Source organism: Chionomys nivalis, chromosome 8 (assembly GCF_950005125.1).
Source record: "Chionomys nivalis chromosome 8, mChiNiv1.1, whole genome shotgun sequence".
Taxonomy (NCBI): Eukaryota; Metazoa; Chordata; class Mammalia; order Rodentia; family Cricetidae; genus Chionomys; species Chionomys nivalis.
The window spans coordinates 63,026,100-63,051,356 of NC_080093.1; the positions used below are offsets into that span (position 1 = coordinate 63,026,100).

Consider the following 25,257-nt stretch of genomic DNA (forward strand, 5'->3'; position numbering starts at 1 on the left):
CAAACTCCCTGAAAAACTATTAATAGCACTGTGATATGACTATGTCCAAAGCTATTGCTATGAAACAATCAGAAGATCCCTTCTCTTTTGACAAGGCCCTTCTTCCTCACCGTATGGGAATGAATGCCAGGACTGTCTTGACAGTGCCTCGCCTGACTGTGTTTAAGCAAACTCTGTTCATTGACATAGCTGTGAGCAGCTGTACGTCTCTGCCAGGAGGCATCCTGGGCCAAAGCCCCTGAGGGCAGAGAAGGCCACTGGGGCCTGTGACTCATGGAGGCCTTTCCTTCCCAGGTTCCCGTTCCCCATGGTGTTCAGCAGCTGTAGCAGGAAGGACCTGGAGACTAGCCTGGAGAAGGGAATGGGGATGTGCCTCTTCAACCTGCCAGAGGTCAAGCAGGCCTTTGGGGGCCGGAAGTGTGGAAATGGCTACGTGGAAGAGGGAGAAGAGTGTGACTGTGGGGAACCAGAGGTAAGGGGACCCTCTCCATGGTGCCTACTGTTGCCTCTGCCCAGAAGGAGGGGGAGCTTGGGCGAGCTCAGGCAGCAAAACGAACATGCTGGAAATGGGTGAAAGACTAGACAGATAGCTCACTTGGTAAAGGGCTTGCCATGCAGCCAAGAAAACCTGAGTTCCTAAAAGCCCACATGGAAAAGCTGGGTGTGGTGGTGTGTGCCTGCAGTCCCAGCACCAGAGAAGCAGAGATGTGCAGATCCCAGAAACATACCAGCCAGTCAGCCTCATCCAATGGCAAGAGGCCTAGAAGTCCCAGTGAGAGAACTTAGCCAACCCCCCCCCAAAAATAAGTGGCGAACTGGAGCAAGGACACTTGATGTTGATCTCTGGCCTACACACGCATGGGGGAGGAAAGGGAGATGATGAGTTGGTAGTGTGGATGCTGCTATAATCGAGATTCTCTAGAAGAGTCCCATATGGCTACCTTGGACAAGCTCCCCACTGTGCGTGGCTTTCTGGAGCGTTAGCCATGTACAGCGTTGGTCGTATTGCTAGGTTTTAACAAGGGAATGCCTTCTCCTCTGTTGAAGGGTGCTTCCATTCTTAGGGTGATGAGGATGCGAACAATAAAAAGCAGTTAGCTCAGAGTTTCTTGGAAAGCAAAGCCCCGGGAGTATAGCTTCTGGGGGTTCCTAAGTCCCAGGCCTTTCTCTTTGCAAAGCATGCTGTGGGCGGGAAGTGTGGATAAGCAGCGCTGAGCTGGGCACTTTCTGTCTAGCTGAGATTGTTCTTCAGCCTCCTCTGTGTGCACAGCTGAGGCTCCAGAGGATCTAGCCGTTCAGCTTGTTGGTGCTCGGAAGCAACAAGAAAAAGCAGGCAGCGTTTGCAACCAGCAGTAAGCTTATTGAACCCTGCTTTCCCGCCAATCTCTGGGAAGTTTCTCATTTGTATAGGCCCAAGATAAAGGTGCTAAACATAAAACATGTAAGTCATTTTCCCTCCCTAAATAGTCTTGCGAAAGAACAACAAAGAGAACACTACTACCTAGCGTGCGAGTCTAGCTTCTAAGGGCTCCTAAGTCCCGCTAGGCCCTGTACTAGCATCGACAAGCGCCCCACACACAACTTGGAGGAGATGGTATTTGGAGTAAATCAAAGCCCAGGGTTTGCAGAGCAACTAGGATGGGGCTCCTTCCATGAGGACATATGCAAGCCAGAGTGGGAGACAGGTCTGGGGCAGGTCCATAGGTGGCTTCACAATGGCTCAAGAAACCAGCATCTCAGAGGGCTCCTTGGGAATGCTGTGCCCAAGAAACAAGGAAAGCTGGGGCAGGAAGCGGAAGCAGCTCATATATTCCTGTGCTCATCACAGGAATAATAGAATCTTTATCATAGCCTGTCTCCAAGTCCCCGAGGAGGCTCCTCCGTGCCAGCGGGAATGCTCTTACTCTCACAGGTTCTGAGAGAAAATGCACAGCACTTGTGGGTAGGGGTAATCAGATGGAGTGAGGAGAGAGACAGAAATAGTTTTGTGTCCTTGACAAACTCAGAACTTCTCCGTGATAATGGCCTTGTCCACAGCGGTGGTTAATTTTGCTCACAGTGAGCAGGGAGCAGTTGCCAGCTAGGAACAAGTCCTAATTATAGTCTTACCGAATGGCTTCAGGATTAGCAAAGGGAAAAGTGAAGCCATCGTGGGATAGCATGTACAAAGGAGAAAAGTCCCTTGGAGGCCTTGTTAATTGCTTAAAGAAACAACCCAATTAGTTTAAATTACCCACATTTCTCAGGAGAGGCCATGTTGACTTAAGATGGTTTGTCTTTGATCTGAATGCCTTATAATTATTTATTAATGCAAGTAAATCGGATGGTTCTTCATGGAATCATGAACGCTGGGATTTGGAATGACTCCACTGGCGGTTATCCACCCCATCTGCCTTCATTAGCATCCACACTGTCACTGTGCCCACAAGTGCCATCGCTGCCTCCCTCGTCCATCCTCTCCACACCATCATCCTCACGCTGCCATCTGCACCGTTAACTGCCATCCCCACCTCCAACATACCTGCACCACCACCCTGCTCACCATTGCTGCCACACCAGTGTCCCTACCAGCATCGTCACCATTGCTGTCACCACATCCTGACCATCATCACCCAATGTCCTCAGTGTTATCACCACCAGCACCGCACCAGCATCAGCATCCTCACCACCAGCACTAGCACGGCCATCACCACCAGCACTGCCCCAACATCCTCACCACCAGCACTGCCCCAGCATCAGCATCCTCACCACCAGCACTGCACCAGCATCAGCATCCTCACCACCAGCACTGCACCAGCATCAGCATCCTCACCACTAGCACTGCACCAGCATCAGCATCCTCACCACCAGCACTGCCCCAGCATCTGCATCCTCACCACCAGCACTGCACCAGCATCAGCATCCTCACCACCAGCACTGCCCCAGCATCAGCATCCTCACCACCAGCACTGCCCCAGAATCAGCATCCTCACCACCAGCACTGCCCCAGCACCAGCATCCTCACCACTAGCACTAGCACGGCCATCACCACCAGCACTGACGTATCAGGGGATCCCTGTGTTCCTATTGCCAGCTACTCATGTCATGCTCCTCCATCTCCACAGAAGAATCCCACATCCACGGATAGGTGCTTGATCTCTCTCCAGGGACCTCACTACACTGTGTTGATTGTGACAAACTCATTAGATAAAGCCAAAGTCTTCTTGCATGTAGTTCCCAGCTTGGTATTTCTATAGTTAGGGTTCTTGATATTTTAAGAAGACTCCCTTCTCCTCATCTGAAGCTCTTCCTCCCTAGAAATTCGCTAACAACATAGTGAACCTTTTGCCTCACTTGTGTCATATTAACGTATTTTCTATGTTTTAAGTCTAGGTTCAGATGTCAGTTGTACCTAGCCATGTGTCCTAGTTTATCTCTTGCTGTGCTAAAATGTTCTGACCAAAAGTAACTTGGGGAGGAAAGAATTTCCTCGGCTTACATTTCCAGGTCACAGTTCATCATTGAAGGGAGTCAGGGCAGGAACTCAAGCAAGAAAAACAGAAGCAGAAACCAGGAGTAGCACCCCTGTGGTCTCACTCTCTGGCCCATGCTCAGACAACTTCCCTTTCCAGCCCAGAACTACCTAGAATGGGCACTATCCACAGTGAGCTGGGCCATCCTAAATCAACTCACAGTCAAGACAACCCCCTACAGACATGCCCAGTCTGATCTTGGAAATCCCTTGAATGAGTCTCCCTTCTCAGACAACCCCAGGCTTACAAGGACACCAAGCTTCTTTGCCCAAGACTTCCATTCAAACCTGTACCTGGGCTCTTTTGTCTGGTCCCCTGTGCCCAGGTCCTGCAGACACTCCTTCTGTTGCTCATCACACCAAATGCAGGGAATGGCAGATCCGTGTGACATACACCAGCACACAGCTAGAACAAGCCTGCATGTGCGCCCTCACTGCCAGAAGCCCTGTCGTGTCCAGGAGAGTGCACTGTAGCTCATAGTGACCAAGAATCTCCATCTGCTTCCCACAGCCCAAGAAAGGCTTACACACAGTTCTTTAATAGCTTCGTTATTTGTTTTATTTGGAGACCTAACATTCTTTGGTTCTGTCACTTCTCTGCTGACTACTAAAACAGTAAATGCATCCATAGGCAAGGAATTTGTCTCTTCTGTGAAATCTAGTAATACAGAAATAGATTTTTGAGTAGTTAGGAATTGGTCTCTTCTGTGAAATACGGTAGTACATAAATAGATTTGAGGTAGTTAAAAAATTGTTTTTACCTTCTGGTAGAAGGTATTAAGGATTCCCTGATGACCTGCTCACCCTTCCAACTCACAAGGCTGGGAACGCTGCCCCCATCCCATTGAGCGTCGAGGATACCAGTCCCTCGCACGTCTTTTAAACGTCATTATCTGACTCACGTGATGGATCCCCTTTGAAGTCGTTCCACTTGGCTACCTTCCCATTGGGGCTGCTGCTTACATTACAAGTGATTTGAGGGGTGACAGGAGGAGCCCTCACAAGTGTGTTAGACCAAGATATCAGATGACTGCTTTAACTCAGCATTGCAAGGAAGTCTCCGGCTCAGCTCCTATAACATTCGGGAAGTCACTGAGACCACAGCAAGCCGAGCGGTGCTGCTGCACACCCAGGGGCACTGGTCCAGGATGCAATTAATGGGATCCTTAAGGGGGGAAACATTTCTAAACTTGTATAGAGCTGTAAGCCCATAAGCTGAAAACCCTCCCTGTCATGAAAGCCGCCGCACTGACTTCTGGTTGGCAGCTTTATCTTACTGTGTACATTACATGTCCCGGATGTTTACAAAGTCCTCAAGCGGATTTAAAATTTAACAAGTTTGGAAGTATGCATGGCAGGAGCAAACGTAAACACTGCGTGAGAGATCAGTCTGTGGGGCTCCGTGGCGGATGCTGAGCAGGTGTCTGGGGGCGCCCTACATCTTCCCAATCACTGGCAGATTTATTAATTACATCTATAAGTCCGAGAAGAAATTCATTCATGAGAGATATTTTTCAGGAGTAACCTACTATACTGTTAGACATGGACATGATTAGCATCATGCTGGCTGGCCAGGTGTAAGTTTTTTAGAATACATTGAAAATTAAAGACTGTTGAGGTCTTGGGCGGCACTAAGCATTCTGTGGCATTTCCTTCTAAATTGCACAAATTCCAAGCTTCCAGGAGGCTCTAAAGCTCATGGGCTTCAGGGATTGGCTACACAAATGGGTGCAGGCCTTCGGCTAAGACAGGCAAAGGGTGTTGATCCCTGTCTCTATCAGAAAGCCGTGAGCTCACGTGGTACACTGTCTCTAAAGGAGTTGAATTTCTTCTTCACTTCTGTTTCAGAGGGGATAATACAGCTCAATTGGTGTGTATTTAGATCCCCTGAAAATGGGCATGCTCAGGCCAGATGTGGTAGCGTAATCCTCCAATCCTCACACTAAGGAAGAAGAGACTGAAGGAACACCACCAAGGGTTGGGGCCAGCCTGTCTACAAAGGAAGTACCATGCCAGCCAGGCCCACAAAGAGAGACCTTAGCTCCCAAAACAAGAAAGAAAGAAGGCTGAGGATATGGCCCAGTTGGTGAAGTTCTTGCCTTTGCATCCATGAGTCCTTGGGCTTGATTTAAAAAAAAAAAAAAAAAAAAAAAAAAAGTATAAGAGAAAAGGAAGGAGAGAGAAAGGAGGAAAGAAGGCAGGGAGGAGGAAAGTGGCCAAAAAGGAAATGGAGAGAGGGAGGGAAAGTGGGAGGAAAGAGAGATGGGGGAACGGGAAAAAAAGTAAATAAAATAGAACTCCTACCCCAGCACCCTTCAGCCTCACTCTGGTACCCAGTCCTTGGACTGAGGACTTAGCTTTGCCAAACAAGTGTTTACTCCTCACCCACCTGGTACACCACAGGGAACTGGTCTGAATTTCTTTCCTCTCAGTGCATCTGCATACTCCAAATCAGAAGTAGACACCCCCCCCCCATTTTTTAAAAAAATACACCAAACAGGTGCTATACCACTGAACTGCACTCCTATCTCTCAGAAGGGCTCATTCTTGAGGAGTAAAGGTCATATCCATGCATGGTTTTTTTTGTTTTGTTTGTTTTTTATTTTGTTTTGTTTATTTTGTTTTGTTTTTGAGACAGCATTTCTCTGCATAGCTGTGGCTGTCCTGGAACTCACTCCGTAGACCAGGCTAGCCTCTCACTCACAAAGATGCCCCTGTCTCTCTCTGCCTCCCAAGTGCTGGGATTAAAGGCCTGTGCCACCACCACCCTGCCCATGCATGTATTTTGAAATGAGCAATTTCCAAGCCCTTTCATGATTCTGACACAGCTCACTGCAACATGCCCAGGGAGCTGCTGACCTGAAGTGCTCCCAGCTTCCCCCACCCCCACCCCAGTCCCTCTCTCCATGAAGAACTCTTGAGGGCTCCTGATTTCTCTTAGCAACAGCAGACTCCTTGGTTCACAAACACTTACCAGACACTTTGCTCTTGGGCCAAGGAAAGCAGGTCTGGGCCAGGTTTTCAGCTCAGGATCTAGGCACCTTGGCCTTTGCTGTCATTTAAGGGTGTGACATTGGCATTCTGAGAGTCACCATTCCACATGACCCTTCAAACGGATCCCCTTCCCCTCCTCAGGAATGCACCAATCGCTGCTGTAACGCCAGCACCTGCACTCTGAAGCCGGATGCTGTGTGCGCGCATGGGCAGTGCTGCGAGGGCTGCCAGGTGAGTCCAGCGTGGCCAGAGGTTTCTGACTGGTTTGGGTGGCTCCAGTCTGATGCAAGGGGAGTAGTATGGTGAGCTGCTTTCCCCAAGAACATCCTGGGAGAGAAGCTGCCCTTTCACCAGTCGGTACCATCTATCTAGTAGTTCTTAGAACTTTCTGGTCTGGTAAAATGCACAGTTTAATTGCTAACGCTTGTGATAAATGGCCCACGGGCTAAAACCTAACAGGACTGAGAAAGCCAAGCTCAACCCTAATATTCCATTTATGCTTGTGGGTGTCCTAACTCCATGAGAAGAGCAATTACAGGAGAGCCTAGCCTTACCCCTGCCACTCAGCCTCATGCCAGATTCACCTACCTGATGCCAGTGTCTTGCAGGTAGCAGAGAAGCCATTCTGGTGGTTCCTGGGATGCCTGCACCAACAGAAAGTGTGGACCACCCTGAACTGCCAGAGTGGCAACTGCCTGACTTGCTGTTTGCGCTGCTCTGACTGCTCTTGCTTTGGCGTTTCTACCATTCATCCTGTTTATTCAGAATGCATGTCTAACGGGAGGTTCCTAGGATAGGCGTTTATGTCTTGATACTTAAGAAGTTGATCTTGGCACAAGGATTGCAGGAAGCTCCGTGATCCACCCCACCCAAGCACATCATTTAGAAGTGGGTTATAATGATGTATGTGTGTTTGTGTATGAGTGGTGTATATGAGTGTTTGTGAGTGTGTGTGCATGCATGCGTGTGTGTACATGTGTATATTGTGTGAATATGTATGTGTGTGTGAGTGTGTATATACATGTGTTTGTGCATGTGTGAGTGTATGTGACAGCATGCATATGAGTGTGTGTGTGTGTGTGTGTGTGTGTGCGCGCGCGCGCGTGCGTGCATCACCTCCTGATGCTTACTAAGTTCTGGAAAATATTATCAGAAGTACCCAGTACCCAGGTACCCAGTTACTAGTGCTGGAGAGTGCCAGGAAGGGGATGAACCTACACGGAATAAGACTCAAGGAGGAGGGATATGTGGGTACAACTGTCATCCACTTCTGTGGCTTTCCAATAAACCCTTCCAAACTTCAGACTTTCTAGGAGTTGGTAGGTGATTCACCTTGTTGCCTTTGGGAATATGCAGGCCAATCAAGCCCTGGACTTGGTGGCCTTGACTATGGAGCTCATACAAGCTCCCCTGAACCTTAATTTCTTCAGTCTAAAAGATGAGCTGCTTGTCAGACAGAGGTCTAACAGCCCTCACTGATAGCCGCTACCTCTGCTGCTTCTGCTGCCACCTCCTGGTCCTTCTCGCCATCCTCCCCCATCCTCCTGCCACTCCCTTTCTGTTTTCCCCATAAAGTGATAATGGGGGTCCTGGTTCTTTGACCGGATGACAGTATAGCCCTCTTATTGAGAGTCTGATCTTGCTGATTTTGCTACCTTGCCTAAAAATGCCTAAAGATGAGGATAAGGCATGTGATCGTGTCAATAGCCTGAGAAAAGGGTCACCTCTTCAACAAGAGACTCAACAAGAGCCAGACTGTCTACTCCTTGGGGAATCTGGTGTTACCTGCAGTTCCCACATGAGCTATTCTTGGTTGCCCACCCAGCCTTATAGCGCAAACGTGAATGCACAAAACCATTTAAGGAGAACTCTCTGCCATCAAAGGGGATGATGCTGAAATCCCCACCTGTTGACACAACCGTAGTCTGTGGTCTGTTGCAGTCTGCCCCAGGAGAGCTACTGAGGGTTGTTTCCTCCTACTTGGTACATGTGCCATAAGCCACCTTGTCATTTCAGCTGAAGCCTCCAGGGACTGCATGCAGACCCTCCAGCAATTCCTGTGACCTCCCAGAATTCTGTACAGGGACTGCCCCTCACTGCCCAGCCAACGTGTACCTTCATGATGGGCACCCGTGTCAGGGAGTGGATGGTTACTGCTACAACGGCATCTGCCAGACCCACGAGCAACAGTGTGTCACACTCTGGGGACCAGGTACGTGGCCGCTTCCAGTTCTGTAAGGGACACTGAGGACGTATACTCTATGTGAATGAGTCTGTCCTGGCTCCTGGGGGTATTCCTCCATGTAGGCCCATTCTGCTCTGCAATGAGGTTCAAACTCTGAGACAGGAAGTCTGCGACTGCAGGAGGCGTGGCCACGGCGACCCATCACCTGGGCATAATTCTCACAGTGCACAGTCACTCTCTTGAGCAGATGCAGCCTTGATCTAAAGTCCTATTAAGGTTCTAAAAATGAGGTTAAATCTTAGGGCCCTGCCTGTATATCTCTTCTGGGCTCCACTCTGAAGTCAGATTCAGGGTCTCCTGAGGCAGCATAGACACTGGAGTCTTACTCCTTAAAAGCCTCACTACCCCAGACCTCACTACCAGGGGTTTTCAGTACCTAGGGACCTCACCCTACCCTGCAGGCCTCACTGTCCTGGGGATTTATCACTCTAACCCTTATTACTAGGAGATCTTGCCACTCTGGAGAGGACCTCATTACCTAGAAACCATTCTGGATCTACTTCATTTACAGCTCCCGGGATCCTGGCTAGGAATCCCACTGGGGATGTTTTCTGAGTGTGTTACACTTCTTTCTTTCCATTGCGTTTGGCTGAGTCCTCACTTACAGCTAAGAGATGACCTCAGACCTGGCCAGAGGCCTCAGCGCCAGCAAGGCCGCTATGGTCAGCCAGACTCAGACCTTGAGCTAAGCCAGCTCTGGGGGAAACCAGAGACTCTCTGCAAGGTTCTGGTTTCCAGAGGGATAAGGGGAGTCAACCAGGGCAGAAAATGATCCCCAAACACTGAATCCTGGTTTTAACTGCTGTGGGTACAACTCCCAAGCCTGGAGAGTCCTCAGTGCCCAGCAAAGATGCCCCCTCACTTGGAGCTTTCTGGGGAAGAAGAAAGTGTGGGCTGGTGGCCCCCGTAAGCGGATGTACCCTGGACAGGTAGAATAAAGGGTCCTGAAACTGCCAGTCCTTCACACTTCCTCTTTCGAGTCTCAGTGCTAGCTCCCTCACCTGATGCCCATGAGATTCTTAAGACATAGGTAGGATACCACTGTTATAGCGACACACACCAAGAGACGTTTGTTATACACGTGTCAAATGGCCATAGGACTCTGAATGGGTTAAAGGGTTCAGATACCTTGTAGCCAACCAAGGTCAGTTTAGGACACGAGTTTAGTGCAGCAGGCCTCAGGCATCTCTGGTGGCCCTTCCGCTCTCCCAGCCCTTCTACCGGCAGGAAGCTCCCATAAAGTTACAGTGGCTCTTCTGTTGCTCCCTTTATGGGAGCTGGCCTTGGCCCGTGGAGCTTTTCAGTGCCCAGCTGTGCTTTGAGACCTGGCCCCAGCTCTGGCATGAGCTCAGATGGAACAGCACAGCATTCCCCAAACCATTGTGCTGTGTGGCTCTGCTGGCTGTCATGGTGACCAAAAGCAGGTATTTCTCAGTGGGAAATAAAAGGAGGGGGAGACAGACAAACAGAGATTGAGATCCATGACATCTGATGTCAGTAAAGTACTAATCATGGTTACTAATCAGGGAAGCATGAGGACAAAGTCCTGATCCATTTTTACATAAGTCTATGTAAACAGCCGAGCAGGGCAGCACAAGCTTGTAATCCCAGCTCCAGGGACATAGAGACAGCGGATCCCTGGGGCTTGCGCTAGCCAGCCTATCCAGTAACCAAGCCCCTATAGGACAGAGAACCTGTCTCAAAAATGAGGTCGAGAAGTGACAGAGGAAGACAGCCAACATTGACCTCTGCCATCACATCATATTCAAGGGGCAGGGCCAGGGAATAGGGACAGAGATGCTTGCTTACTAGACATGCAGAAGCCAGCCTGACTGACAGATGGGCTTCTCAGAAGCAAGAGCATCCACCTTCTTGAAGGCCCCCCATCTTGGTAGCTGCAACTGGAGTCTGATAGCAGTATAATCTGCACACTGTCCTGAAGAGGGGGCATTTCCCCCAAGAGCCCCCCTTATTAGTTCTTTTCTCTCCTGCCCACCTCCTCCCTAATGCCTGGGATGGGTGAAATGGTTCTTTGCACTAGGTGCTAAGAAAATCAGGGTGTCCAGGTCTGGAGAACCACCTCAGGCAGTGACTTCCTGGGTTTCAATGTGCCCCCACCAGACCTTTCTCAGCCCAGATCGTAAAAGAACATCCTCAGCAGAGAGGGGACAGGCAAGGCCTCTGTCTGACTGAGACCATGACTTCTTTGCCACCCCTCGCATTACGTCATGGCCCTTCCCCTCCATACCAGTGAGACTGTCTGGCTTTCCAGCTGATGACGCTTTGAGAGTCACCTGTGGTCAGGGCCTTAGCAACTTGTGACAGGAAAAGTCACAGCTTCCGTTTCTGGAGACCAGAGTCCTCAGATCCAGGTGCTGGGAGGACATAGCACATCTAGAAATTTGGGGAGAAAATGTTATCTCGCTGGCTTTTCCAGCTTTCCAAGGTTACCAATGTTCTTGACTCCCTGCCCCTCCTGCGTCAAGGCCAGCCGTGCAGCTGTCTGTCCGGCTCCTCTGACCTCAGCTTCTGTAGTCTTCTGGCTCTGCCCCTCCTGTTTCCCTTGCAAGTACCCATATGACTGTATTAGGCCCACCCAGGCCTCCATCTTCACCTCTTCCCATCTCGAGATCTCTAAATGAATGTCTGCAAAGTCCCTTTTGTCCTGTAAGGTAACACACTGCTGGGGTCCAGGCTGGAGAGAATGGGCCGATTTTGAACACTGAGGCTGAACCACTCTCTATTCCTTCAGAAAATTTCTGAACCTTCTTGGAGCTCAGCTGTGAAGTAGAATGGGTATCCTGCCTACCCATGCACGTCACATCCTCGGCTGTAGTCCACGCTCTAATCTGTCTAGTAGAATGCACGTACCAACAGTCCTGGTGCTTGGCACCTGGTAAATCTAAACCTTAGTCAATGCAATGTGAGTGTGTTCTCAAGAGATGCTCAAGACTTTGTAGAAAGGTGAGATGTGATAGAGACAGGAAAGACCGCCTGGATTGAGGGTAGCAAGCAGCCAGGTTGAAGGAGTCTGAGAGATACTGCCCTGCGGTCATCATGCAGTAGAGGTAGTGTTTCTAGCATCCAGGATTGGGTGTAGAGGGTACAACGGGGTGGCAGGGCCAAGGCAGGAAGTGCAGCTAGTTCTGTTTGTGTAGAGCTGTGACTTGGACGGCAGCAGAGACCCTCATCTGTCATTCATTCTCCCATTTGTTAAGTATTTGCTGACGTCCTGCTGGGTAGGAGATGCTGACTCAAGAGCCTGCTTGTGCCAGAGGAATGCACCGCCTGTTCCCTGCATGCTTTTCTCAGGATGTGACTCCCTCTGTCCCATCCTCCCTACAACTACCACTAAGCCCTTACCCTGCCCTGGGTGGATGTAGCCCCAGGGGCAGAGGTGACTTCCTGGGCTAGGGTCCTGGCCAGCCAGATGTGCTGGGCTGAGAGCATTAGAGTGCCACAGTGGTTGGTTCAAATGAACTTTCCATGATTCAGGAAGGAAGCCCTTGTCCAGGATGCATTTGTGATGTCTCATCTTCCCACTCAACAGCAAGAGCCCAGATCTAGACCATGTTGTGTAAGGGTCATAAACGACCTCCAGGGAATGAGGTCACTCAGAACTCTAGGGCTCCTTGAGTCATTGCTTGGATGGCTGTGCCTTTTGTACCCAGTGACCTGGCCAAGTTGTTGAGTCACATCGAATTCTCCGGTTACATCCAGGGTGTCTGTTGCTCACGCCTCGGAGCTGGCTATCCGAAGCTGACCGGATAAAGCCCTTCCTTCCAGCTAGCTATTCCCTTTTGAGATGGCCTTTCGCAGTCCAGCATTAGATTCCAATAAAATCCTCCTACTTCCGAGTCTTCCTAGAAATAAAGGCAGAGAAAATTCAAAGCATGTGCCTGCACCTCCTAAGTGGCAGCGGACAAGCTTTCAGAAGACCTCTGTGGGGTTTGTTAATTTACTTGTTTTTTTTTTTTTAATCTAATTATTAGTAGTAGTATTGTTGAAACTCTCCCTGTTGGCTGGGGAAGTTTTCTTTTCCGACCTGATTTTCTACCACATCTTGCGGTTAGCGTGTGCAAGTTGGGGCCAGGACTTGACATCAAGTGTCGTTCTCAACCACTCTCCACCTTATTTTCTGAGACAGAGTCGCTCAAGAACCTGAACGCTGGCTTGGCTGGACTGGCAGTCAGGGAGTTCCAGGGATCCTCCTGTCTCGACTTTCCATTGCTGGGACCACAGGCATGTTCCACCAGGCCAAGTTTTTTCCGTGAGTGCTGGGGATCTGAACTCAGGTCCTCACGCCAGAATAGCCAATACTTTGCCCGTTGAGCTGTCTGTCTCCCTAGCTTGCTGTCTCAAGATTTTAGATGTTGGCATCCCAGACATAACATTATCTGCAGTGCAAATGGGTATTGAGCTTCTTATTCCAGTTCAGTGTTAATATTCAGGAAGCTTTTCCGTTGCCATGGTATGACCTTTATTCCTGCTAAAATACAGCTGGGGTTTTTCCTCAGGCTGAAGATTTCCTCTCAGCAGTGCTGTCTGCCAGAGCCACTAGCCTAGTGATGGAGAACGTTAGACTGTTAACATCACAGGTATGTTACATGATCACCGCAGGCCAAAAGTCACTGATTTTCCCTTGGAGGGGTCCCCAAACTTGCTGTTAGTGTCCATCTTATCAGTCACCAGATTCTATGGTCATTGATTTATGCCACATCAGCTGACCAGATAAGTTTTATAGGATCGTAAATATCCAGTGTTTATCTACAAGGCTGGTTTAAATGAGCCCGATTAACTTGAAATCCACTCAGGGCCTTGTATGTATTGATGGCCTACTGTAACTGACGGTTGCCGAGGGGAAGAAAGGATATTTTACCAAGAGGCCTATTGTCGGGGAACCAGGAAAGCCCTGTTCCATCGTGTGAGAAGGAAATGATGGCATTTGTTCATTTGGGCTTCATTCCCTGGAAAAGGCAAAGGTGACCTGGAGAGAATGGAAGGGCAGATGCCACCTGCTTATGTCAATGCCTTCGTCTGTGGGTTTAAGTGACAGGAGTTGACAGAGAGAGAGGAACAGATTGGCCCAGACTAGAGCAGCGTGTTTGCAGATGAAGATCGTCTCAAGGAGAGGCTCAGAATGAGTAAACCTGGGGCTTCATTCAAGGTGCTGTCATCTTCACTTCCTCTTCAGAGGACACCATGACATTGAGAACTTCCAGACCGGGTTACAAGTGTGAGCCACTGTGCTCAAAGCCAAAACTGGTGATTAAAATGCAGAGCAGTGTCAAGACTCCCTCCGAAAGGCTCAGCTTTATCTCCTGCTAGTGGCCAAACACTGAGAGTTCCCTTATTAAGAACTCAAAGGCTTTAATTGATGTAGCAATGGAGCGATAAGAAAACTGTTGCCATTCTGTCTTCGAGAGAGATGTGCAGTCTCTCACCTTCGTGAAAACACACAGTGCAGAATTTTTAAGCACAGCAACTTTAAGCCTGCATCCCTGCCTTTGCCATGCTTGCATCTCTGTTTTTACCATGCCTGCATCCCTGCCTTTGCCATGCCTTACATGCCAAGACTTTTCAAATTCTTCACCATTCTGCCTGAGAAACAAGCACCAGCTGGCAGCTGGCATACAAAAGCCATGCCGAACGCTAGCGTGTCACTCTCCTTATGGACTCAGTGAGAGGCTGAGAGTGTCAGCTCAGAAGGTCGTCTGTGATTTGGTTTTCTTTTTATCCCTTTCTCTTGATGATGGATCCTTTGAATGTCAAGATGCATCCCATTTAGAATCCCTCTGCCCCGTTTCTGCGTTTTCGGACTTGAACTTCACCTCTGAGAGAACAGCAGTTTATCTTTCCCAAAAGCAAAGCCTCTGTCTTCATGCATGCAGCTTTACGCGGAGCAACATGACAGCATTTCATTTGATGCCAGGGAGCAGGTGAAAACCCACAGCTGCAGAAGAGAACCCTGAGGAGATGTGTCCACGGCCCTGGTGCTTCATTTGCTGAGCACACATGGCTGCCTCTGGGAGTGTTGGAGATAGGAGGCTGGCCCACTGGCCTTTCCCTCATTTCTTCATGAATATCCTGCTCTTTGCAGTCAGTAGGCAATATATATTGTAAATACAAGGAAGATTCATGAGAGAAAGAGAAAAATGAGCAAGGATTATACCCAGCCAGCTCCACGAAAAGGGAGAAGCAGAAGAAGGCCCTGAGGGATCCAGAAGCCCTAGATCCATTTAGACCAGCATTGACCCTATCATGTGAGATAGATTGCTCTGGCCAGAAAGGAGTCTTAAAGTCCATCCCTCTGGCATTGCATGCGAAAGTCAGCACTTCCCTGACCATGTAAATGGTACTCCTATAAGAAAAACATAATGTTCCTGGAAGTAGGAGTATAGTAGATACATGAGGCACAACCGTCAAACAAGCTCATGTCTTCTACACTGCGACTTAATATCAATAAAGCAGATTTCACTTCAGATCATCAGGGAAAACCCCTCTGCACTGGTTCTCCTATAAAGGGAGTTACTCCATGGGAGGGTGTGGCTGCTGAGCTGCACTGGAGGGAACAATGCTAAGAAGTGCCCATGAGCTCTAGCTGGGGACATATTGGACCCAGAAAGCAGCCTTGCAAGTTGGAAGGTAGTCAGATAAGGCATGAGAACTGGACTAAGTTTCAGCCGTTCACATCATTGTAACTTTGATTCAACTTAATCTTTAGCCTTGAAATACCTGTTTCTAGCAAGGAATATCCCTTCACACCCCAAGGACTCTATAGTAGGAAACATTAGACAATTGGATGAGGGCCAGCATTTCACATGGAGCTCTGTTCATTCCTTCCTGTCTTCCCGTCCCACCCCCATCGTTCAGTTAAAAGAGCAGCTTCGGGGTGTGGATGGGAACTGCCAGTCTGGGACTACTGGAGGGTGGAGAAGGGGAAACATCATTCTGTGCTCTCCACAGATAGGAACACAGAAAGGGACAGGGTGTGCTAGAGACCTCGTCTGGGCCATGCTCAGGTGCCTCTTGTCTCCCAGTTTACAGTAGCAGAGGAAGGCATGGCCCTGCCCCCTTCCACATGTCCATTTCCTTTACCTCATCACAAGTCACTGCTAAGGTCATTGGCAGAGATACATCCTGCTTACGCATGTGTCAGCAGCAACCTGTGACACACAGCCTCCTGCTCCTTCAGCGCTTCCTGGTAGAGACACAAAGTTAATCTCTGCGGCCTGTATTGTTCAAGCTGCTGGGGAGAAAACTATATTGGCCAAATTTCTTGAAACTTGTTATCTTAGAAACTGACATCTCTTTACAAGTCATTTGGGAGGGGGTGGCATGTTTGTGTGTTCATATGCATCTTTTTTGTGCATGCGGGCAAGATATCTCATGTCATCCCAGTCTTTATTTTCTGAGATAAATTCTTGCTAAACCTGGAACTCAGCAGCTCAGTTAGACCTAATTGCCAGCAGGTTGTAGGCATCCTCCTGTCTCTACCTCCTCAGCAGTGAAATCATGGGTGCATACCTGGCTTTGTACAGGGGTGCTGAGGATCTGAACCCAGCTCCTGAAAATCACTTTACCAATCCAGCCATCTATCCAGTCCCTCTCTAAACGTCATCTTTGGGGATTTGTTTTTGTCTTTCTTAGGAAGAGAAGGGTCAACAAAAAGGCGTAAAACTACCTAGTGCCTCTCTGTAGTGTCTTCCAGTTGAAGGAAAATCCCTCTAGACACACACAGACTCTATGCGGGTGTTGGCCGATGGTCAGTATCTAAGCGGGAAGCAGGGAGCAGCCAGCATCATAGGCAATCAAGCTGTTCTTCAGGAAAGGGCTGGTGGACACAGACTCGGGCGAAGGAGATGAGACTCTATGGGAGAAAGGGAAGGTGATGCTGCAGAGACCAAGTGGTCTTTTCCTGCAACACAGTATTAGTTCCGGGCGGGGCTGGTGCGCCTTAGCCAGGAGCTCCAGGAGACCTGTCTAAAACGCTTACTATTAGTAAAGAAAGGAACGTGCCAGGTATGGTGGCACACACCTTTAGGTTCAGCACTTGGGAGGCAAGGGCAGGTGGATGTCTGTGAGTTCAAAGGTAACCCAGTCTACATGATGAGTTCCAGGAGGACCTACATAGTGAGACCCTGTTTCAAAACAAACAAACAAGCAAACAAAGAGGAAGCAGAAGGTCTGGAATGGGATGACTAGTCCAGAGGTCTAGAGCAGGCACAGGCCCATCTCACATGGAAAGGTGACAATGGCGAGCTGTGTGCTTTTGCTATTGAACATGGCAGCCATTTCTGCTAGGAGCTGATAAGGGAGCAACACAGGTTAAAGAACAATGAGTATCGTTGCAGAGGAGGGAGGAAGTCCTGGCCTAGGACCAAATCTGATTGGAATCTTGATTGCATTGTCACCTTAGCATGCCAACAGAGACTCCCTGGAGCTGGGAGCAGAGAATAGGGCAGGTCGGGACTTTAGGAAGTCACCTCCTAGTCATTGAAAGTGCTGTGAAGGGAAATGTCCAAACCAGATGCTGGAAGGGGAGGCAGGCCAAGAGCACATGTCCAGGCTCGGTTTGGCCTGCCCCATTCCTCTGACACCCTCACTGTTACCAACAGATACCTTTGAGGCTGCCGTATAAGAGCCCTCCAAAGCTTTCTCCTGTAGTCCTCAATTCCTTGTTCTCTTTCCCTGGCAAGAAGAGGTGGTCTTAAGAGGGGTCACTCCTGGGCTCTCTATGACCCACAACCATCAGGGCATATCCCGCTGTGTACCGTGACTATTGGCTCAGAGAACAATCTCCCCAGAAATGGCCGTTCCCTGAAGATGGTGCTTACTCTTGGAGCTCTCTAGGACTGAAAACAAGATTTCTGCATCCCTCTCACTCTCCCTCCTCCCACCTTCTCACCCCCCAGCACGCGCACGCACGCACACACGCACGCACACACACACACACATGAGCCATCTCTACTCCTTGGAGCCTGCCTAGCTTGTCTTTTCTCACCGGAACTGAGTGGGATGTTGCTACAGAGAGTAGCTTCCCCTTGTCTGCAGCCAGCTGGCCAGCCAACTCCTTCCTGCTCCTGACCAGATCCGATTACACAGTCCAACCTAATCTCTTGAGAGTCTGCGCATGCCTTGGGTCCCAAATCGAAGCCTACAGCACAACACAGAAAAATGAGTGGGCTGTGCCAGGAAAGGATGCCAGCTGTAGGTCCTCCAGGTTGGCAGCAGCCCCCTCCTGAGCCATCTGGGTACCGCGTGCCACTTCTCCACACATGGAATACCCTTCCCCTTATCCCCAAAGCCCAGTGCTGCTCAGAGGAAATCAGAAGCAGTAACGAGGAAGGTGCCGTTGTTCTTCTGTTCCAGGTGCTAAACCAGCCCCTGGCATCTGCTTCGAGAGAGTGAACTCCGCAGGGGATCCTTATGGCAACTGTGGCAAAGACTCCAAGAGCGCCTTCGTCAAATGCGAGATGAGGTATGAGGCCACATTCCCTGCCACCGTGGCGCTGAGCCCATACACATGGCAGAGGCCATTCCACACCGCCCCTGTTCTGAGCTTGTGTATTCTTACCCTTCCAGAGATGCCAAGTGTGGAAAAATCCAGTGTCAAGGTGGCGCCAGTCGACCAGTCATTGGTACCAATGCCGTTTCCATAGAAACAAATATCCCACAGCAGGAAGGAGGTCGGATTCTGTGCCGGGGGACCCATGTGTACTTGGGCGATGACATGCCAGACCCAGGGCTTGTGCTTTCAGGAACAAAGTGTGCAGAAGGAAAAGTAAGAACCCAGTTCTCACTTGCATCCTAATATAAGTCTGGAACACAGCCATGGAAGAGCCATGGGGCAGGGGACCAGTTGATCTTCCTAAAGCTCCTCAGAATATGGTCTCTGGAATCCAACTCTTTGTACCTAAAAGAAAAAGTCAGCCACGCTGAAGTTCCAGTCTGACCTTTGAGACACGAATTAGGAGACCTGGGGTTTGTTTTCTCCTTTTAGCGGAAAGTATTTCTTCCCCTGGGCTTCAGGGGGGACCTCCTGCCAGGAGGTGACCTCAGAAAGAAACAGGGCAGTGGAGCATCTTGCTTTGGGGAAGTGGCAGAGCTCTTGGGGGCCTGTTCTCGCCTGGGCAAAGTGGGAAGTCAGCGGCATCTTCAGAGACTCTGTAGAGAAAGGAGGGGCACAGAGTGGGGGTCAACTGAGAGACAGAAGGGGGTCCTTTGGGAGAACAGGGAAGAGGAAGGCTGAGATGCTTTTGGAGTTAAAAACAAAACCAAAAATTTTGAAGGAAGAAAGCAGGATTTTTGAGTTCGGCCACACTGGTTTATATATGGGCATGTGTGCAGATATGAGTGCGGGTGGCTGAGCACTGCTGATAGAGGCAACCACTTCCAACTAGTTAAGGCCATACAGCAAATAGGAGCCTCTACAGTGCCTAGATAAACAGTGCCCTGGGGAGCATCCCTGTGGATGCTTTGTGTCACTAGTGACCCCCAAAGCCCTATACAAAACTCCTAAGAAAATCAGTTATAAGTTCTCACTTCCACTGAAACAATCTTAAATGACATTCCATATAAAAGAGCTCAATCAAGGGGCTAGAGAGATGGCTCAGAGGTTAAGAGCATTGCCTGCTCCTCCAAAGGTCCTGAGTTCAATTCCCAGCAACCACATGGTGGCTCACAACCATCTGTAATGGGGTCTGGTGCCCTCTTCTGGCTTGTAGGCATACATACAGACAGAATATTGTATACATAATAAATAAATATTTTTTTTTTAAAAAAAGAGCTCAATCAATACTGTTCATATTGGACAAGTGTCGAATCCTACCCCGACAGCCATGTCTGGGGTAAACAACACAAGTTATTATGCTCCATCCATGCTCACGAAAATGAGAGCCTTCTCCAAGTTTTCATTGCTTTCTCTTTCATGTTATGTATAAAGGGTGTGTCCATGTTTGTCTGTGACCTGGGGAAGCCGGAGGTCAACCTCTGGTCTCTTGTCAAGTGACATCCACTTGTTTTTTATAACAGTCTCTCCCTGGAGCCCAGGGCTGCTAGTCAGGATGTCCAGCAAGCTCCAGAGATTCACCTTTCTCCACCAGCACACACGCCCATGCTCAGGTTTCTGTTTTCGTTTTTGTTTTTACATGGGCTCTGGGGATTGAACTCGGGTCCTTAGGTTTGCACAGCAAATATGTTGCCAACAGAGCCATCTGTCAAGACCCCTGCTTTCTCTGTTTTGTGTGCCTGCGTAAGGGAGGGGAGCAGAGGTACTGAGGCATGTGCTGTGTCTCCCACAGATCTGCCTCAATCGTCGATGTCAGAATGTCAGCGTCTTTGGGGTTCACAAGTGTGCAATGCAGTGCCATGGCCGAGGGGTAAGTAGGATTTGCCACCTCCACTCAGCCAGTCCACAGCACTAATAGTTTGCAGCTTTTCTGATGGAATTATTTTATATGCATGAATGTTTTGCCTGTGTGTGAGAGAGAGAGAGAGCACACACTGGTGCCTACAGAGGCCAAAGAGAGGGTCAGATTCCCCAGAACTAGAGTTACAGATTGTGAGCCACCATGTGATGCTAGGACCAAACCCAGGTCCTCTGCAAGAGCATCAAGTGCTCTTAACCACTGAGCCATCTCTCCAGCCCCTCCTACATCTCTCCTGTAGCTTTTTAAAAGTTATAGTAGACAGTGAGCACCTCCTCAACATTTTCTTCCAAAGACGTTAACTGTCTCTGACCTTTACATAGCAGGAGAAATGTCACTTTCATTTAACAAAGAAAATCAGATTGAGAGGTAATTATCTTTTGAATTAACATTCTGTGATATAAAGAAAGAATTTTGTCATCTTCAAAGTAATTTCGAAGCTAACCTTGCTTCATGAAGGACTCGCATTAGCATTTCAAGCAGGGCTGTCCCTCTTGCTCCCAACAGCCCAAATATGTCTCAACCAAGATACTTGCAAAAGGGATTAAAATGAGGACATCAGATCTACCGAGCACGTGTTCTTGAATGCCCTTGTCATTGGTTTTGACTACCACATGCCGCTGAGTTCTGAGAAGCTTTAGGGAAGAAGTGGACTCTAATTGTTTAAAACGCAATTTAGTTTTCCTGATGCAGTTCATTTTGTTTTCCAATGGGATTATATTAATCTTGATTAGTTGCACCAGTGGCTCATTTGTCCTCCTGGAGCTTTTCTACAGAAACCAGGCTCTAAATTGTATTTTTAGACTATCTAGACACTTGGGATTATGGAGGTCTTTGCAAAATCACCACCATGCTGTAACCATGACAGATTGCCGGGCCGCCTCAGACAGGTGCCTTGATGTTCTGTTCAGCTGACTCAGTATCAAACGGAATCTCTTCATGTCTTCATTGGGTTATAGATTCCTCTCTAATGGCAATAGATGAACAAGCCTGGCCCTTTTGTTTTAGCAACGATGCCAAGGCCAGTGTGATAGTGAGGAAGTATCCATAGTTACCTTACTGGCTCAGAGAAAGTAGGGCACAGGCCTCTCATTGTGAGACCTGTGGGGACATGCTGATTTGGAATAGCCAGCTACGACTCTGTGTGGTAGTTCATCTCAATTGTGAACTTTGTGAGATCTAGAGTCACCTAGAAGATGGACCTATGGGCATACCTGTGGAAGATTATCTTCCTAGGTTAACTGAGGTGGAAACCATGCCCAGTGTGGGTAGCATCATTTCCTGGGCTGGGAATCTAGACTATATAAAAAGGAGGAAGTGAGCTGAGCACAGAACTCATGGCTCTCAAGTTCTTGACTGTGCACGTGATGTGAGCACCTGTTTGAAGCTCCTGTCTCCATGACTCTCATCCATGATGCACTTGGGACTGTGAGCCAAAATTAACTCTTCTTTCAGTTTATTATTTCAGGGTGTTTTATTACAGCATCCAAAAGAAACTAAGATATTTTGTTACAGGTAGCTGACCCAATCCCTCTATGATGAGACCAGGCTCACCACTAGTACCTCCAAGTAGGGAATCTGGACTGCAAATTCCTGCCTCAAGCTAAGATCACCCACACTAGGCAGGGTGTGAGTCTCATGGGTGGGTTGCCAGCTGCAGCACCTTTGCCAGGTATCGAGGTTATACCACAGACACTAGGGAGCAGTCTGTCCCACTCGCTCTCGACCAGCCCAGCTTATGGTGGATATACAACCCTGCCATGTGAGCCTTGCCTCATTACTAAAAAGAATTGCATTAATCCATCCCTTACAACCCTTAGAAAGAACTCTGCAACTCGGTGGCCACAGGTGCTCTGCAAAAGAAAGAACCCTGATTAACAGGAGTGTCCTAGAAAACATCCCTGCTTCCCACAGGCTCTGTTGACTGTCTCCACAGAGGAAGCAACTGGACAAGTGCTTGGATCCTTCACAGAAGCCAGTTAGAGCAGGGAACCATTGCAAGAAAGACACAGGCTGCAAATGTTTTGTTTGCCTTCAAATACTCAGGCATATTTGACCCCAGTGTTTTTATGTAGGCCCTAGAGTTGTTTGCCAGTTCCACTGACTTCCACACAACAAGCGAGCCACCCAGAAACCCATCGCCTATAATTTACACTGTTTAGATAGAAGGGAAATACAGATACCAGACAGTCATCTGGGCTCGCAGTCCTTGATCTGGGCAGCTCTCCCCAGTCATCCTACCACTGTCCTGCCCCTCCCTAATCTGTCAGGTGGACTTTTGTTCAATGTTCCCAAAGCTTAGCCTCCTTTTCAGAAAACAAGCCTTGTAGTTTGTAGCTCAGTTGGTGGAGTGTTTACTGAGCATGTGCAAAGCTCTGAGTTTGATCTCCAATACCTCAAACTAGGGATGGTGAGGCACACCTAGAATCTCTCAGCACTCAGAAAGTGGAGGCAGGAGACTCAGAGAGAAATTCGAAGCCACTCTTACTCAAATAGCTAGTTCAAAGCCAGCCTGGAATGCATGAGACTCTATCGCCAAAAAGAAAAAAAAAAAAAAAAAAACTTCCATTTTTCACACTCAAAATCAATTGGTTTATATCCAGTTTGGTAAGATATGTAAACATCAACAGTGGATCCAAGCAGAGGAACCACTGTGGGTGACCCTTGGCTAGTAAGTAGATGAACAGACTTCTGGGTCCTTCCACTGGAGCTCTGGTCTCCCATCAGAGTGCTTTATCCGGGACCAAGAAGGGCAAAAGCACCCTTTCCTGCCATCTTCTTTGCAAGGGACAGTTCCGCTGTCTTTGCCTATCGTATATTGTGACAGGGAGCCAGGTAATGGCCACAAGGGGCTGAGAGAAAGAACGGGCATTTGGGGACAACAAATAGGCTCCCAGGAATGTTGCCAGACCTCTGCACACTTCCGTGGGCATCAGAAATAAGAGGTCCAGCTGCAGACCTACTTCCCCACCCCAGACTGCTGGATCCTCCCTGAGCCTCCCAGAGAAGGCAGATTTATGCGTGGTCTTCTGATTCCGTGTCCCTAACTGGGTTCCCCTAACTACCAAGACCAGGAAAGGGGAGCCGGCTGTCAACAGCAGCTCCTGAGCACAGACAGGCTGTGCTGTTCTCCTCTCCTGGGGCTCCAGTCCACGGGTGCAGTGCTGTCTCTCGGTCTCGCATTTACTGAGTCTACATGTGTGGCTGGGGGGATCTGGCAGAGTACCCTGGTCTTGTGTGTCCTGACACTGTTCCCTCTGGATGTTTTTCTCCCCTTCTGCCCCAAAGGTGTGTAACAACAGGAAGAACTGCCACTGTGAGGCCCACTGGGCCCCTCCCTTCTGTGACAAGTTTGGTTTTGGAGGAAGCACAGATAGTGGGCCCATCCGGCAAGCAGGTGAGTGGAGCCTCAGCATCGCTGGGAAGGGATGCTGAGCTGCTTAAGGCCGTGGGTACTGGGCAGGCGTCCCAACACTAGGACTCTGGGAGCCTCTGGCCCAGCCTGAACCTTTCAGGTTCTAAATGCTGGCTCCCCCTCAATGCAGCTAAGGCATTGTGTTGGCCATTTTCTCTCCCTGTGGCACTTTTCCCAGCTAAGGCAGTGTCCACAGTGCACTACCAAATGTGTATGAATGTCACTGGCATATCAAAGGACTTTGTAAAGGGTTGCTTTTGTGTGCTGCCACCCAGTGCAATTTAAAACTCTGAACAGAGGAGTGATAGCACAGAGAGAGAGGGAGGGAGGGAGGGAGGGAGGGAGGGAGGGAGGGAGGGAGGGAGAGAGAGAGAGAGAGAGAGAGAGAGAGAGAGAGAGAGAGAGAGAGAGAGAGAGAGAGAGAGAGAACAAGCAAGAACAGCAAAAGTATGACAGCTACCTCTTAAGAGAATGGTCACCACCAGAGAAGGCTCAGCTGCTAAAGTGCCGCCCACTTGTACTTGAGTGTGGATCCACAGAACCCACAGGAGAAGTTGAGTGTGATAGTGCATGTTTGTAATCCCAGCATTGGGGAAGCAGAGATAAGAAAATTCCTGAGAGGGCTAAGGTTGGAACCTAGTCAATTGGGTGTTTATCTAGGGTGCATGAGGCCCTAGCTCAGTGGGTCACAACCCTTTCATGGAGCTCACCTAAGAACATCTGCAATCCCTACGGAGGGATACCTTCCTCAGCCTAGATACAGCAGGGAGGCCTTGGTGCTGCCGCAGATGACGTGACAGCCTTTGTCTCTCTCTAAAGAATAGATGGGACTGGGGGGAGCAGGAGGAAGGCAAGGAGAGGGAACTAGAATTGCTATGTAAAATAAGACTGTTTTAAAAATAAAGAACATCTGTAGATCATATAAATATATTATGATTCATAATAGCAAATTACAGTTATGAGCAATGAAAATAATTTTATGGCTGGGGGTTACCACAATATGAGGAACTGTAGTAAGGAGGTGTAGCCTTGGGAAGGTTGAGAACCACTGCTCTAAATTTAATCCCCAGAATGACATACCTGTCATCCTAGCAGTGGGAATATAGAGAGCCAGGAGGATCAGGAGTTCAAGGTTATCCTAGGCTACATAGCAAATTCCAGGCCATCCTGGACTCTATGAGACCCTGTCTCAGAAAAGAGTCATCTATAGAGTAGAGAGATTGCAAATAAAGAGAACTGGCTGTGCCAAGGCCTGGGGACAGGGTGGGACAGGACAGGATAACAGTCACAACTCCCAGGATACAGATTGAACAGTAGAGTCGTGATACTTCATGGAACACTGGCTGGACAGCTCAGCAGATGGCAGCAGGCAATCCTGATGCCACTTAGGGTCTGGCAGGACTTTAATTGGATCACTTTAAGATGTAAGGTTGATGCAAGGGATTGAAAATTCCCTTTTGAGATTCTTGCTGGTCATTTTTCACTTAGATGAGGCAACAGAGTTTAGCTGAAGCTCAGGGCTGCTACTAAGCTTAGGAGGAATGCCAGTTGACAAGAGCCCAGCAACAGTGCCCTTCCAGTCATGCAGATGGCTGGAGGAAGACAGTACTGGTAGACCCCATAGGACTCATTGGTTGAGGACAAAGTACAGAACAAGGTGGGT

The 25,257-nt window shown here is 49.0% G+C and overlaps 1 protein-coding gene across 1 annotated transcript in view; it reads left to right on the forward strand.

Annotated features, from left to right (window-relative positions):
* Positions 1-25,257, forward strand: part of Adam12 (ADAM metallopeptidase domain 12) — a 312,140-nt gene that overhangs the window by 269,647 nt on the left and 17,236 nt on the right. The window contains exons 12-18 of the mRNA XM_057779001.1: positions 295-472; positions 6,647-6,736; positions 8,522-8,717; positions 18,123-18,231; positions 18,336-18,534; positions 20,054-20,131; positions 23,468-23,576. Of these exons, the coding sequence (XP_057634984.1) occupies positions 295-472; positions 6,647-6,736; positions 8,522-8,717; positions 18,123-18,231; positions 18,336-18,534; positions 20,054-20,131; positions 23,468-23,576 (959 nt within the window). The remainder of the gene's footprint in view (positions 1-294; positions 473-6,646; positions 6,737-8,521; positions 8,718-18,122; positions 18,232-18,335; positions 18,535-20,053; positions 20,132-23,467; positions 23,577-25,257) is intronic.